Source organism: Silene latifolia, chromosome 1 (assembly GCF_048544455.1).
Source record: "Silene latifolia isolate original U9 population chromosome 1, ASM4854445v1, whole genome shotgun sequence".
In the NCBI taxonomy this organism is placed as follows: Eukaryota; Viridiplantae; Streptophyta; class Magnoliopsida; order Caryophyllales; family Caryophyllaceae; genus Silene; species Silene latifolia.
This window is the reverse complement of record NC_133526.1, coordinates 93,422,227-93,436,997: the sequence shown is the minus strand read 5'-3', so window position 1 is coordinate 93,436,997 and position 14,771 is coordinate 93,422,227. Positions and strand designations below refer to the sequence as shown.

General features: G+C 33.7%; 1 protein-coding gene across 3 annotated transcripts; it reads right to left on the bottom strand.

Annotated features, from left to right (window-relative positions):
• Nucleotides 1-3,779: 3,779 nt before the first annotated feature.
• Nucleotides 3,780-9,390, bottom strand: LOC141607828 (uncharacterized). 3 transcript variants are annotated; one of them, XM_074427178.1, is made up of 4 exons: nucleotides 9,165-9,390; nucleotides 8,032-8,491; nucleotides 4,906-5,407; nucleotides 3,780-4,277 (listed from the first exon to the last, which is right to left on the bottom strand). In XM_074427178.1, exons 2-3 carry the CDS (start codon nucleotides 8,376-8,378, stop codon nucleotides 4,927-4,929), a joined length of 828 nt encoding a protein of 275 aa, XP_074283279.1. In that variant the 5' UTR covers nucleotides 8,379-8,491; nucleotides 9,165-9,390; the 3' UTR covers nucleotides 3,780-4,277; nucleotides 4,906-4,926. The 3 variants fall into 3 exon arrangements, with proteins under 3 accessions (XP_074283279.1, XP_074283276.1, XP_074283281.1); XM_074427175.1 differs by having other exon boundaries at nucleotides 9,099-9,373; XM_074427180.1 differs by lacking the exon at nucleotides 9,165-9,390 and adding an exon at nucleotides 9,022-9,084.
• Between the last annotated feature and the right edge of the window lie 5,381 nt (nucleotides 9,391-14,771).

Here is a 14,771-nt window from a genome sequence, read left to right as displayed (position 1 = left end):
CTCCCACTAAATCGTTGAATTATGATAAGCATGTAGGGCACGTTAATTCCATGGGAATTAAACGCGTTCCTGAGTTGTAGTACTTGATTATGGATTTGATACATTATCTGTTTCATATATACTATTTATAACTTCATCGTTTTATATATAATATTTTGTTTTTCATGTGGATTGTACTGACAACATTGAACGCCACAAAGTGAACTGAATTATATTATATTTGTTTTGGTCCGTAATCGCCAATGTGAGCTGATAACTCCGGCTATTATATTGTGCAGTCGATTGATGGTGGGTTCAACGAGCCATAAGTCAAACGGTTGACTGATCGATCACATATGCGAGATTATGACGATACCTCGTAGGACAACTTTTTGTGACAACGTAATGGAGTCCTAAATGTTTAATAACATTCGGTGCCAGGTCGTGGATAGGACATCCATTGTGTTCCTAGAGTCGATTCTTTTGACTATCGATTGTCTCTTGAGATTAAGGCAGTTTTGGGTGACTTTGGTTTCTTTCTCACGGTCTGTGAATCGAGGCAAAGTAGATTTTTTTCGGGTCATTTCATACTGTGCTTACATCTGCAGGATTCGAGTTGAGGAAAATATCCAACCCTTATCAGGTATAGTTATTTCTCAGGGCCACTCGAGGAGTTGTAATTGAAATGCATGGCTATGCTCGAATGCTGATTCGTTTATCAGTTAAGTTACTCTCTAGTCGGGGAAACCACTCTTGATATTGATCGCTTGTAAAATACGACCTTTGTGAATACGGATTTGCAAATTGTTTTACATTGAGTGGGAGAAATTTTAGGATATGAGAATCGGTTATTGCACATACACTTGTGAGGACAAGTGGGAGTTTGTTGGAACTTGTGTCCTCCACAAATTAGTGTAATAACATTTGTAAATCTCTTACAGGTTCACAAGGGTATACTTCGTATATTTAATCAGTTGATTAACGTTTACCTAATAACGGTTGGCTTGCTAGAAAGTTTGACGTTATTATCATACAGATGGCGGTGATCAACTGGTCCCTAAAAGTCACACCTATAGGATGTGTTTGAGAAATGTGGTTATAGAAATATAATCACATTGATGCCTAATATGACTAAACAGTTAGTCAATGTGTTGATGAGACAATTATTTAATAAAGATTAAATAATATTAGTTGAGACGAATTAACTGTCAATTCGTAAATTAAATATAATAAGTTATATTTAATTAAATGTATGTAATGTTAGCTTGGACGAATTAATCCGTTAATTCGTAATTAAATGTAATCAGTTATATTTAATATCAACAAGATGAATGTGTCATAGTGGTAATAGTGAGGATACACAAACCAAGAGGTCATGGGTTCGATCCTCACTAGATGACTATTTAACACATTTTATACATTTTTGGAAAGACCAAAAATAAGGAGATTACACTCCTTATTTCGGTTATATGGGCCGAATTAGGGAAGATTATATTTCCCTAATTCACTCCCATATTTCGGTCACCATAAGAAGAAAAAGGGAGATCATTATTCTACCCTAATTCCTTTTTGACCTAGCCTCCTCTCTCATCAGAAGAAAAACACAAAACAACTAAATTTTACAGAAAATTTTAGATCGATTCTAGCATTATCAATAGGGCATATCTCATATCGTCTTGGGTGCAACTGATAGGCGAATATCTACTTTGATATTGTTCTTAGGCCGTATTTGCTAGGACCGAAGGTTATTTCTCAATCCTATATTTTGTTTATGTATTTTAATTTTATGACTAGTGATCGTCATCATTATATTCGTTATAATCCTTAATAATAAGGGAAGTATACAGATAATTTCCCACAATAATAATAATATTAGAATTAATATTTAAGGTTACTAATACATATTATCTAGTTAGTAATTGTATTAGTGTTTGAGTTAGTCTTGGGTGCAATTAAGAGGAGTGTCTCTATACTTGAGACTTGAAGATCTTGGAGGATCATTCAAAATGTATTGAGCTCAAGAACAAGTGAAGGTAGGAGACCTTACTTGTGTCCCAAAAATTCGAATCATTAACAATGTAAGAATTGTGATTTTCTCCTTATTTTTGTTCATTTAGTTATGCATGCAACTAGATCCATATGACATAAATTATGAGTAATTTATAAAATGAATTAGATGAGTCTAAATAGGGGTATATGAACCTAACAATATGTTCGCGAGAAAGCGACACTGGTCTCACGGTGATGAGACAGCAGGCCGTCCAAGAGAAGATCGTCAGCGACCCAGCGAGGTGGGCTGAGGCTTAATCGAGGCAACAAAAGCGGTTCATAGTAAGTCCGAAGGCGGTCCAGTGTGACGCGCTGAGGCAGTGGATTCGGACCAGTCCAAGGTATATTGGATGCAGAGGAGTTTGGTACGCAAGTGTAGCACAAGCGCCGTGAGACACATGATGTGTCGTTTAAGGGGAGATTATCAAGATTTGGTGATGCAGGTGTCTAGAAGTTGGGGCTGTAGAAGTGTGGGAGTTCTCCATAGAGGTCAAGGTCCGAGTCAGATGATGGTCCTTGGTTAGAAGGAAGGATTGTTAGGGTGCAAACTCATGTCCCACATCGGTATAATAAAGATGGAAGATCATCTTTATAAGTGTTCAGAAAATATAATAGTACGAGGCTTTTTGGGAAGGAGCCCAAGAGTAAATCCGTGAGGGCTTGACCCAAAGCGGACAATATCGTACTATTATGGACGGTGGACACAGATGCAGCAGAGGCCCAACACGGGATATTCACGCTTCCGCACAACAGTTATAATTTAGTTTAGTCAATGGAGATGAATAACCTAGTCCGCACTCTTGCTTTTGTCTTATCTACTCAAGTGGGTGATACTTGACCCGTCACAAGCTTATGACGGATATACTCGTCACAAGAGAGACTTATTGTAATAATTAAGAGGGAAGGAGTTACTACTGAAGTAATTGCCAGGAGATCTCAGAAGAAGGAAGAGGAAAGAGTGACGGGGGTTAGGGTTTGGACAACAAATTCTGATGTTTTGATCTGATTTTGTTGTTTGTTTGCTTTTTGATGGTGTTTGTCTTTGTTTGGCCGTTTTGTATGGGCTCGCTGGTTGCTTTGTGACATGGGTTGGTCTATAAAACCTGTGTCATTGTATGGTTATGATTTCTTTTGATATAATACTTACATTTTATCAAAAAAAAAAAAAAAAAAGGAAGTAATTGCCTGGGGTTTGGGAAAAGATCAAAATGTTTATATAGACTCACTACATGATGGCCAAATACACAAATTATCATTGAAGACATGACATATCCGTCACAAGCTGAAGACGGATACCATTTTACCTCACAATGTACCCACTTTTTCTCTCTCTGCAACACTATTCATGTGGTTCCCTTTCTCCACTAACCCATTTCGTTACCATTTTATCTCACAAAATATCCATCACAAATGACAACCCGTCACAAGGGAGACCAATTGGGCCAAATAATGGCGTAGCAAACTAACTTTTTCAAAGAGAATTTTCCAACTTTGGTGTGTAGCAAATGCTACACCTTCATATGTGGGCTCGCCCCTGCGTAGGGGAGAGAGAGTTTATTTCATTAAACTTATGGAGTTAGGTTCCTTGTTTTGGAAAAGTATTAACAAGGATTACCGACTCTATCTAAATCCCTCATATTATGGTAGCGTGTTTGATTCCAATTAGTATTTCAAATTCAACAAGCCTTAGCATAGTTTATTTTTAATGTCAAATAAGCCGCAAAGGCAATACAATACTAGAAGAATGGAGATTTGAACTTGAAAGTAATATTCACTATACTTTCGTCTTAACCACTAAGCAAATACATTTTCGGTACAGGTTTTAGCATACTGGTAACACAATAGCTCATGATTATACTAGATATTATGGACCGAATAGGTCTTAGCATAGTAGTAGTCGGGATGGAGACCGTGTGAATAATCTCTCCTAGAAGTTGACATTTTATATCCTGTTTTACATGAACAGGTTTTTAGCCCTGATCTTGAGTAGTACCAATTTTCAATACTTTTACTAGCTAAGTGCTTAGCTGCTTGCTACAACCACTACAAAAAATTGTGAAACAGGTTCGATCCCTACTTCAGTAACGACTTGAGGGCTGAAAGCCAAAAGGAAATGTACATGTATATTAATGAACAGAATGCTGCACATCAATCACGCCGCCAGTGCCTCGTGTCGAGCTGTAACGGCCGTGGCAAAGTTGGAGAACATCACTGTTCTTGTCATGTTCTTGTCATGTGTAAGAAAATCTCTGGTGTAAGCAAGAACAGGTATATTAGCATCCGGCGCACCACAAAAATCATAATCTTTTGTTTTAGACTGAAAGTTCCTATTTCAAATTGACATGAAGTAGCTAATCAAGTATTCAGCATTTTACATTCAATTTTAAGAAGCAATCTCAGAGCAGGTCAAAACAACCCTCAACAAGAATCTATACGGAGTTAGAAAACCAATTCCAAAAATCTACCAAGGTAAATGGCAGAACTCTCGATTTTCCAAAAGAAAACATATATTCCCTCCATCCGACTTATTTGTCCTCATTTTGTTTTTAGTCCCTCCCAAAATAATCGTCCTCTTTCTGAATCTGGTAAAATAAAAAGATGAACTTTCCATACTAGTCTTAGTTAAGCACAGTAACACTTCTATAAATGAGGGCATATAGTACTATAGTCAGGGGGCGAAAACGGTCACATCATTAAATCTTGAACAATATATACTCTACTAACTAAAATAGTTACAATACAAATGGGATGAGGGAGTATTAATTTTCTACTTTCACAGATACGTAGTGGTAAAAAGTAAAATTAACAATAGCTTATGAATTAAATAATACGTCCGATCTGAGACAAAATTTCTCGAACGAGCAATAATAAATGTACCTGAAATGCCTACTTTATCCTCTACAAATCACCATCAGCTGTCCGTAAGCCTTCTCGATTAGCATGGCCAAATCTTGAATTGGCAAAAGCATATGATACCGCAACAAGGACAAAAACACCAACCACCATTGAAAACAGCTGAAAGTTTGCAAGCAATTCTCCTCTGATTTGGTTATCTGATGAGCGGCAAGCAATCTCATTTCCATTGAGTTGACAGCCATCGGGCATCATAGGGCCGTAAAGGGTAAAGGCAGTCTGATAAAACCAAAGGCCTTGAAGAGCAATCGCCATGCTATTAGATAAGTCGATAGGGAAACTTGAGGGAACAAGCGCACCAAGAACACTAGTTAAGACACACAGGCCTATCAAGAGAACAAGGATATAGTGGTAATAACCTTCCAGGCCTTTATGATTTGTCGAGTGGAAATAAAATAGCAGGTATTCTGACGAGAATGCTGTGGCACCGACCAAACAAAGAGCTCCTTCAGGCAAGGGTAGTAAGCTGAAAACGGAACATGAAAAACCATAAGCAGATCATTTTTAAAATACGTGTCATTACGGTGTGAAACTGTGAATTGTGGTATATAATATGTTACTCCGATTCTTCATATATCTCATGCACCTCTTTCTGACACACTACCCTATGTTGAAGGGATTTTATTTTGTCTTGGAGGAGGAAATAGATCACTCCACTTTCCTCTCAATTTCCCTTCAATTCAATTTCGCTAATCAAATAAATGTAATTGTTTCTCTCCTTGTCAAACTCCTTGCATCCAAACAAAGGGTTAGATGGTAAGAAGCTATCTCAACCAATTGAACGTCTTAATCAATTACCGGTTTCTAAGATAGATTTACAAATAAAAGAAACTTTCTCTAACACCACTTGCACGATTCTACTTTCTTCTAACCACGAAAGGGAACTCACTATCAGAATAAGAAAAATACCAAGCTAAATAGATGTCAATTACATGTTAAACGTTTATAAAAATAAAACTAAGCCATTTCCTATAGCAGTCTACATTAATCTAAATTTCCTGCAAAATTTAAATTCTATTTAAGAAACTGTTATTAATTGTGATGCTTATATTGGCTCTATGTCAGATCCCCACCAATGTGTTGCAAAATCTTCTTGCATATATAACGCCAATAACGCAGAAAATTGCGAAGCTTATCTAGGCACTAGAGTACTTCTAATAGACCAAATTTCCAACTATTTGTCCAATTGTACGCAGAACAAAGAAGAGAGGAGTAACAAAAGTGCAGTTCACAAATTTCACGACCTAACTTAGTGCCTGAGGACGACAAATCACACAAACTACACTGGGAAGATAAGAGAATATCACAAGAAACTATTATGCAGTAACCATCATCGCTTTGGTATCCTCAGTGGATGAGATAGGGGTATCTACTATCTAGGACAAATACTTCCCTACACATGGATGGCCTAAAAAAACAGAGCTTTTACATAAGAAAGGAACATGTCCAAAGCAACACTTTGAAATAAAGTTTGTGACGAAATTTGTCCAAAACACAGCTCTTTCCACCTCCATCTCTTAAACGCTTCTCCAACCGATTCACAAAGAGTTACAAAGTATCATTTTCCTTTTCCGCTGATTGTCATAGTCACTTACCATTTCCTTTTAGGGTTAATCTTTTAGTTACAAAGGACCACATTGCTCATTTGTCCATTTGTACCTTTGTTACCAATCTTACCGTCTTACTATTGTTTTTCTTAGTTATTGTGCAAGGAAATAATAAACCTTTCCAAATAGGAGGGATTACAGAAATGTCCCACTTAGATGTCCACCTTCCTATAAAGTCCACACTGATGTGATAACTTTTATCACCCGTTTCCACACATAAAAGTAGGACATATATAGTGGATATCTAACTAATTACTATTATTAAGCATAATGTTTATGTAGTCCGAACCAAATCTGAAGTCTTCCTATTATAAGAAGCATCAAATTCACACCAAATTTCTTCCTATAATCCCCCTTGTTAGTGAAAAACAACATGTTTTTGACCAACATAATTATTTTGATGATAAACCACTTCATCGTTATTGACTAGTTTTCGATGAGGCATGCATCCCCACTAAACTAAAAGAATAAGAAAACTCAATATTTTTCCCGCCTAAATGCATTCTCCTATAAATGGGCCTATTTTTTTGTCATTTTAATTCACTACAATTCAATGTATTATTGGGCCAACGAAAAATTCAATGTGTAAGTATAAACAAGTCAAATAATATCCGACATTACGACTTGCACATGTAACTATGTAAGACAAGTCTTTTCATAATATCTTCAAATTTTGTTTTAACTATGTTTTGATAATAGACTATAGATTACATTTGTCGTCGGAGTAGATAATATTTTGGTTTGCAAATATGTTCAATGTAAGATGACGTCCACTTAAATTTACGCCTTTGAAAACTAATTATCATTGAATAAATTAATCATATAATGATGTAATACAAATTTTCAAAATCCGATAACAATGCTATACTACATTAACATTGTCAGAGTACTCTGCAATTTCCTCTATCAAATTCTCCCCCCTAATACATACCCGTACAAGTAATCATTGTCAAAGTACTGTGAAAATTTCTCTATCAAACTCTCCTCTAATACATACCCGTGCAACTTGCACGGGTCCTAAACTAGTTACAGTATTACACTACAAACATACAATTTTCATATTACCTTCTTAAGGGGTGGGAAAGGGTGGAAAAGAGAATTCAGATTCTTCACCAACTTTTTTGAGTAATCACCTTTTTTCTAAGTGCTTTTGGAGCCATTATTAAAATAGTACTTCAAAGATTTATCATGCTCAAATTATTGATATTTCATGTTTAAGTTCATCATAATTCCTTTTTGTTCACATAAAAGCATTGCTTTACAGTCTTACGGAAAATACGAGTTACTAAAAACAAAAGCAAAGTTCTAACCAGTAGAAAGGTTAAGCTATAAATTAAGAAATTAACAAAAGTTGCACACCAATTTCAGGTTTGACACGAACTAGCCAATCCGATCAATGACCACACCATATCATACCAAATTCTTCTAAAACACAACAATTAAAAGATATTTCATAGTAATTAACAAAGGAACGCAAACCAACCTGGTTTCAACCGAGACGAGAGCAACGAGGCCATAGATGAAGAACATGATGAGCATTCCAGAGTGTTCAAAGTTGTTCATATGACTCGGATTCAAGATCCCATTTACAAAGTACTTAAGATGAGGAGAATACACAAGCTCTATGCACAAATCAATAAAAGCACCAATCACCACCATATACAACTCCAAGTACCTAAGCCTTCCACCGAATCCCGGAACCGGATTCCATGTCCGGACCCGAAAAGTCTTCGGACTCGTAACGTATCGATACACACTACACCACATATGCCATAATCCCACCATCAGAAACAATGTACCTGGAACTACATGACCTTTAAATGATCCCATCTCTTCACAATTCCACGTTTTTTCTTAATGGGTATCACTAAACTCTTTCATCAAACCCTTATATCCCTTTCTAAGATCCCTTTATACCATCAAAATCACCAATAATTTCCAACCTGTTAACATTCAAGAAACCACACAATTCATGTCAATCATTCTATCTTTTCAGAATCATATTCCATACCTTTTTTAGAAACAATAAGTCTTGCTTAAAACCGTTTCAAGTCAAACCCTCTCACAACCCTACTTTTATCATTACCTTATTTAAATCGGTTGTGAGTGCCGTTTTAACTTAGAACGGTCTTAACCAAGAATTTGCGTTTTAAAAGAACTGATCTTTGCATCCAATATCATCCAATAATCACAAAATAGATGATTGAACAACTTTGTAGACATGATGGAATCATAAAGTTGAATTCTTTATACAACCAAAGTCAGAGTTGGATACAACTAAGAGTCAAAATTGATGGGTTTGAAGTTTCAAAGTGTACAGATATCTTAACAATACAGTTAGGTAACAGAATCATACACATTAAAATTAGACAATGCATTGAATTTTAGTTATGTACTACTGCTAATAATGTAAAGGACCCAGAAAAATATAGAACCAAGAAACAGTAAAACACAGACAAAAATAATAAAATACCGGTTTCACATAATAGGAAAAAGGTAAACAAAACGGAAAGAGTATTATTATATGAAAAAGAAATAGATTGTACTTACACTTAAATGAATGAATGACGATGATGATGATAAAAGAAGGATCAAATAAAAAGTAAGAAATGATACCCAGAAAAGGCAAGGAAATCCAAGAGTTGTTTAGGTGGTTAACTCAGGAAAAGGAAAAAAAGACGGAGAAAATGTGATGTATATATATAAAGGGTGTGGTTTCATGGGAAAGAGATGACAAAATGGACCGCTTTTAAATCATCATAATCAAATCATTTCTCTCTTTTGTAATACTTCCTTGTTACTTCGTTGTTTACTATGCCAGCCTTGGTATATATCTGTCATCATATCATATGATGATATGAATATATATCGCTCATAATTTATAGCGTTGACTTGATCATCATCACTTTATAGTACTGTATTGTTTATTACTCCTTTTCATCTATGTTAAGTGTTAACAACGTTCATGACTATCAACTCAGATTAACTAGTTTTACACGAATTCTCATTTGTGACGGTGTTACCCGTCGCAAGCTTGCGACAGGTTAGATACATACCATATAACATATAAATGGGCCAAATAGCTAATACAAATGACTGACAATGTATAGCACGTAGCCACATAGGCAGCTGACAATGTGGATTGACATGTACTTGATAATGACAATATTCAATATTTAATACCTAATAATTGAAATTTAAACCCGAGCATTTAATGCTTCAACTCTCAAGCATGCATCAACACATACTTTCTTCCACTGTTTTTCATCCACAAATCAATTTCTCATCTCATTTGAATATTTTTCATCCCAAAATTTCCCAAAAAAATTATTTTCAAAATTTCGCATCAACACATTCACGAACTTTATTTTTAAAAAAAAGGTGGATTCATCAAGCCTTGACGAAGAAGACGATGGTACTGTAATTGATGCGGCCATCATTTACCAAACAATGGAGGACGAAAATGACGATTGTGCCATAATTGACCAAGCTTTGATGGTAAAGACCATGAGTAGAGGTATGTATGAAAAATCTATATTGTTGAGAAATTAGGGCATATTTTCCTTATTATTATTATTTTTATTATTTGTGACAATTAGGATAAGTTATTGTAGCTTTGTTGTCATGTTTGAATTTAAAACATTTTTTTGGGAATTAGGTTATATATTATAACAAAATTTCTGGGAATTAGGTTATATATTATAACAAAAATTATGGGAATTAGGTTGGTATAAAAAAAATTAATGAATAAGACTTTCTACAATATATTGATGAATGATATCATTGAGTGAATAGTTATTTGCCATGTAATGGATTGAATGTTATCATTTTTAGCACGATTTATTGAGTTTGGTGTTTGATGATTCTTAACTTGAATATAGATTACTGATGGTCTCCAATATTTGAGTGTAGTAAAGATGTTATGATATGCATGTATTCTTGGATATGATGTCATATATCTAATGAATGTAAGTATTTTTGGTTCTAATGTCAACCTGTCAACTAGAGTAGATACAGATTATGGTAATTATTGTGTTTCTGATCATTTTTTTGTTATTTGTTGCTGTTTTAAATATAATTCTATCGAATATGTTGGTAATTATCTTCTGAATGTCTAATTTTTTTATTCTTTTGAATGGTAAAATATATAATTAAACTGTCAACATGGTGACCAACTTAGAGAAGTTATTAAGTACAATAAAATGTAACCAGTAATCAACTGTTTGTAACCATTTCTGACTTATGCATATATGGTAACATATTATATCGATGTTTTAACAATTTATACTTGTGAAGTGCATATATTTTGTGACCAATTTCTTTGAAATTGTTGCTAAACTGAGATGGTTCCATATTCTGTTACAAAGGGTAGATTTGTTACTATTTATGAATATAACTTAGTTTCATTGATTATTATTAATGAACATATTAGTGAGGATGATATCATATAAAGTTAAATTATCAACATGGTGAACTGTTTAGTAAAATTGTGGAGTACTATAAATTGTAACCAATTATCAACTGTTTGTGACAATTTCTTCCAGTTGTATTATAATAACATTGTGCTATTTACGTGGTGACATAATGTATATTTCGATATTCCTTTTCCACATGAGTCCACAACTGAACCTAAACCTGCCACTGAGGATCCCACGTACAACCAACGTTACACACACATAACAATCAGAAGAGGTCAAAAGACCGTGGGTGATGCTGCAAAAGGTGGAGGTGGTGCCAAGAAACGACATTTGGTGTTTTGAGACGCTTATTTTGGGCTCAAAGTTATGTCTATGAAAACATCCGAATATAATTGTAATCATAAAATTTTTTTAAACATAACAATGTTATAAGAGAAGGACCACATGACACCAATTTTAGATGATAAGCTACCACTTTGTTGCAATATTTAATGCAAACAGAAAGTTATAAAATGATCACTAAGTTAGTTACACTACTTTTTACAAGATGTTAACATCAGGTGCAATATGTTACCAATTTAAGGATTATTATATTTTGTAAAAGCATATAAACATAGAGTTGTATAATGCTAACATATTACACATTACAACATGTGAAGTAATGATCCAATATGTTACCATTTTAGGTTTAAATATGTTAACATTTCAGATCACTTACATTCAACTACTTATGTAAACAAACATCTGCATAATGAAAACATATTACACATTAGAACTTGTTCACAAACTTATTCAAGATGTCAACAAATGTTTACTATTTTTCAATTCTTAAACATACAATAAACTGCAAATAAAACCCAAGAAACCAACAAGGTAACCGTAACTAATTTCTCGCTTTTCCTATGTTTCATGATTTCAAAATTTAATTCTAAAACAACCATTTTCAACTTTTCATTCTTTATCTTCAGATTCTTCATTTTCTCTAGCAAGTCGTTCTTCTTCTCTATGTCCTCACTTTCCGCCATAACATCAACTAATTGAAAAAAGCCACAACTATTGTGCTACAAGTGTTGTACAATAAGGAAATGATTACACAAGATATAATCAAATTCAATTGCAAAAATAAATTAACAAACAACAAATGAAGTTAAATAACATACCGGCCAAAGAGAACACCCATAAAACCTTTTTACCTATATGCTCTCCATACTTCACTATCCTCAAGACTGCACCCATATTGTGTTTGCATAAAATCGTTTTTTCAAGTACTCTTGAATTTCGTGAATTAGATGAAGATGCATAACTTTTTCCCATCATTGGAGAAAAATGTAACCACCTCAGTTTAACATGTGACCCCACTTCAAAAATCATTTGAGGTACATGTTTACCTAGATTTTATTATGTGACAATTTGAGGAGTATAAGTTATCATTTTCAGTGAACTAATATGTGATGGGGTAAATAGAGTACACCCGGTAAATATGGTCACAAACATTCAGGAAATGGAAACATATTTCCGTTTGTTACATGTTCACTTAATTGATCAATATGTTACGATCTCTCAAGGACGGTAAGATCTCTAATATTGGTAACAAATTACTTTAATATATAAACAAGGGAACTCGATTTGGTGATTTTCTGTTCTCTAGTCAAAATTTCATAACAACTAAAATGTTGGAATAATTTGATAAACAAAATTGACACAAAATTTAACAAAACACGACCATAGGAAGGAAAAATGAACTATAAATTGTAACAATCAAACTAAAATTCCTAATAACAACCAACAAAAATTCAACAAAAGCAATGAAACTTGACTTTACCAAAACAAAAAATGGAAAAATTTACTACAATGATAAAATTTACTTGAAATTCAAGCTTAAAATGGTAACGATCATGGAATTTGTTAAAACATTTGATAAAAAATAAATAAAACACAACACCACAGCGTGTGGTAACAAAGTGTCCGAGTTTATAAACATAATGAACCCTATCAAATTAAGTTGAGATATGCCCTTTGTAACAGAATATAGAATCATCTTAATTTGGTAACATTTTCACAGTTTATAGGTCACATAATACACTTCACAAATACACTTCACAAATCTATATCAATAAGACTAAAATGGATCGCAAACATGCAAATCGAAAATATGAAAAATAAATCTAAACAATTATCAAGACCCCAAAAATCTAAAAAACGATCATACCCAAAATTTAACCCTTTTTTTCACCCTAAATTATAAATTCAGAAAATACTCACAAATCCCAATTTATACCCTAAATTTAACTCTTTTTTTTTGTATGCATGTACCAAAAATGAAAAATCATTCCAAATATTCAAATAAAATGCATGTTCTAAACGTACCTTTGATCTTAATTCCCCTTGTTTGCTTATTTTTTTGTATTCTTTGCCACTGATGTTTTCTTTGTAATTTTTTTTGTCACTATTTTTTTGTGTTTCGAGGATGAAGATGACTACTATATCATAGGGTTTCTTGAATGAAGAGAGAAGAAGAGAGAAAAAAATGAAGAGAAGAAAATGAAAAGAGAAAATGAAGTGATTGGAAGTGTGTAATCCTAGAGTAAGGTATTGGGAAGATAAGATATTTTCATTTTTTAACTCTAAATGTCAAATCTAATTCAGGCTACTTTAATCTATAGTGTCTACAGCACATGCCTCATCCATATTTACCGTTTCCACACAATATGCCACTATTCGACCCGTCTTAAGCTTGCGACGGATACAACCCGTCCCAAGCAAGACTAATTGCTAGTTTTAAACTCGTGCAAATTGCACGGATAAGTTATTTGAGTTTTGTTATTATAAAAGTTATAAATTTTTATAGTAATTAATTATCTTTTTTAAGTTGAAAGTATTTATAAATAATTTTTTAAAATAAACATTAAAATATTTATACTTTTTTTAACAATTTTAATACTCCAAATGTAATAGTTAAGTATATAAAGTCATTCTCTTGTAGTAGTTGTTGTTATCGTCGTCGCAATTGACTCAGTAGTTGTCATTGTACGATATATTATTCTCTTGTACACTACTACAGATACAGGCTATAACAACGGTCAAAAACCGTTGTTATATAAAAAAGCGGACGTTGTTAAAGCGTCCGTTGTAGAAGGTTTTAACAACGGTTGGTTTACTTAAGGAAACCGTTGTTAAAACTATTAACCACGGTTTTATGTATAAAAACCCGTTGTGGAAAGTGTGACTCAATTTTGGGGGGAAAGTTATAACAACGGGTTGTAATATACAAAACCGTTGTTATAACTAAAGACAACGGGTTGTTTTAAAATAACCGTTGTTGTTTGTTCTTAAAAAATAAAAAAAAAATAAATTAAATATTACTAGATGCATGCATAATTACTACTGTTAGAATTCCAATGCATGCATTATTACTGACATTCACTGTACATATGAACGGATAATATGGAATGAGAAGGGTTAGTAATAGGATTTGAAGCAGCATTATTGAGAGAGATGATGATGATTATGGCACAACTTCCTAACATATATATTAATTAAAAAGCAATTAACTCAACCCACACATTGCTTAGTATAAATACATTGCATATCTCAACTAACATTTCCATTATCTCATATATTCATCTCCAAACTCTAACTGTTAAAACAAACTCTACTTAATCTTTCAAAACAAACTCCAAAAACTCCAACAAAATGAATGATTTCATCCTTAAGACTCTTACCATGATCGAGAACAACAACAACTTCATCCGCCGGTTCCTCCATATTGAGGAAAGTTTCAGGAGCTACCTTGCGGAAGCTCGAT

Coding starts and splice junctions, on each gene's coding strand:
- LOC141607828 (XM_074427178.1), bottom strand. CDS start 8,378: ATGGGATCATTTAAAGGTCATGTAGTTCCAGGTACATTGTTTCTGATG. Junction 5,408..8,031: donor CTCGTCTCGGTTGAAACCAG/GTTGGTTTGCGT, acceptor TTCCGTTTTCAG/CTTACTACCCTTGCCTGAAG.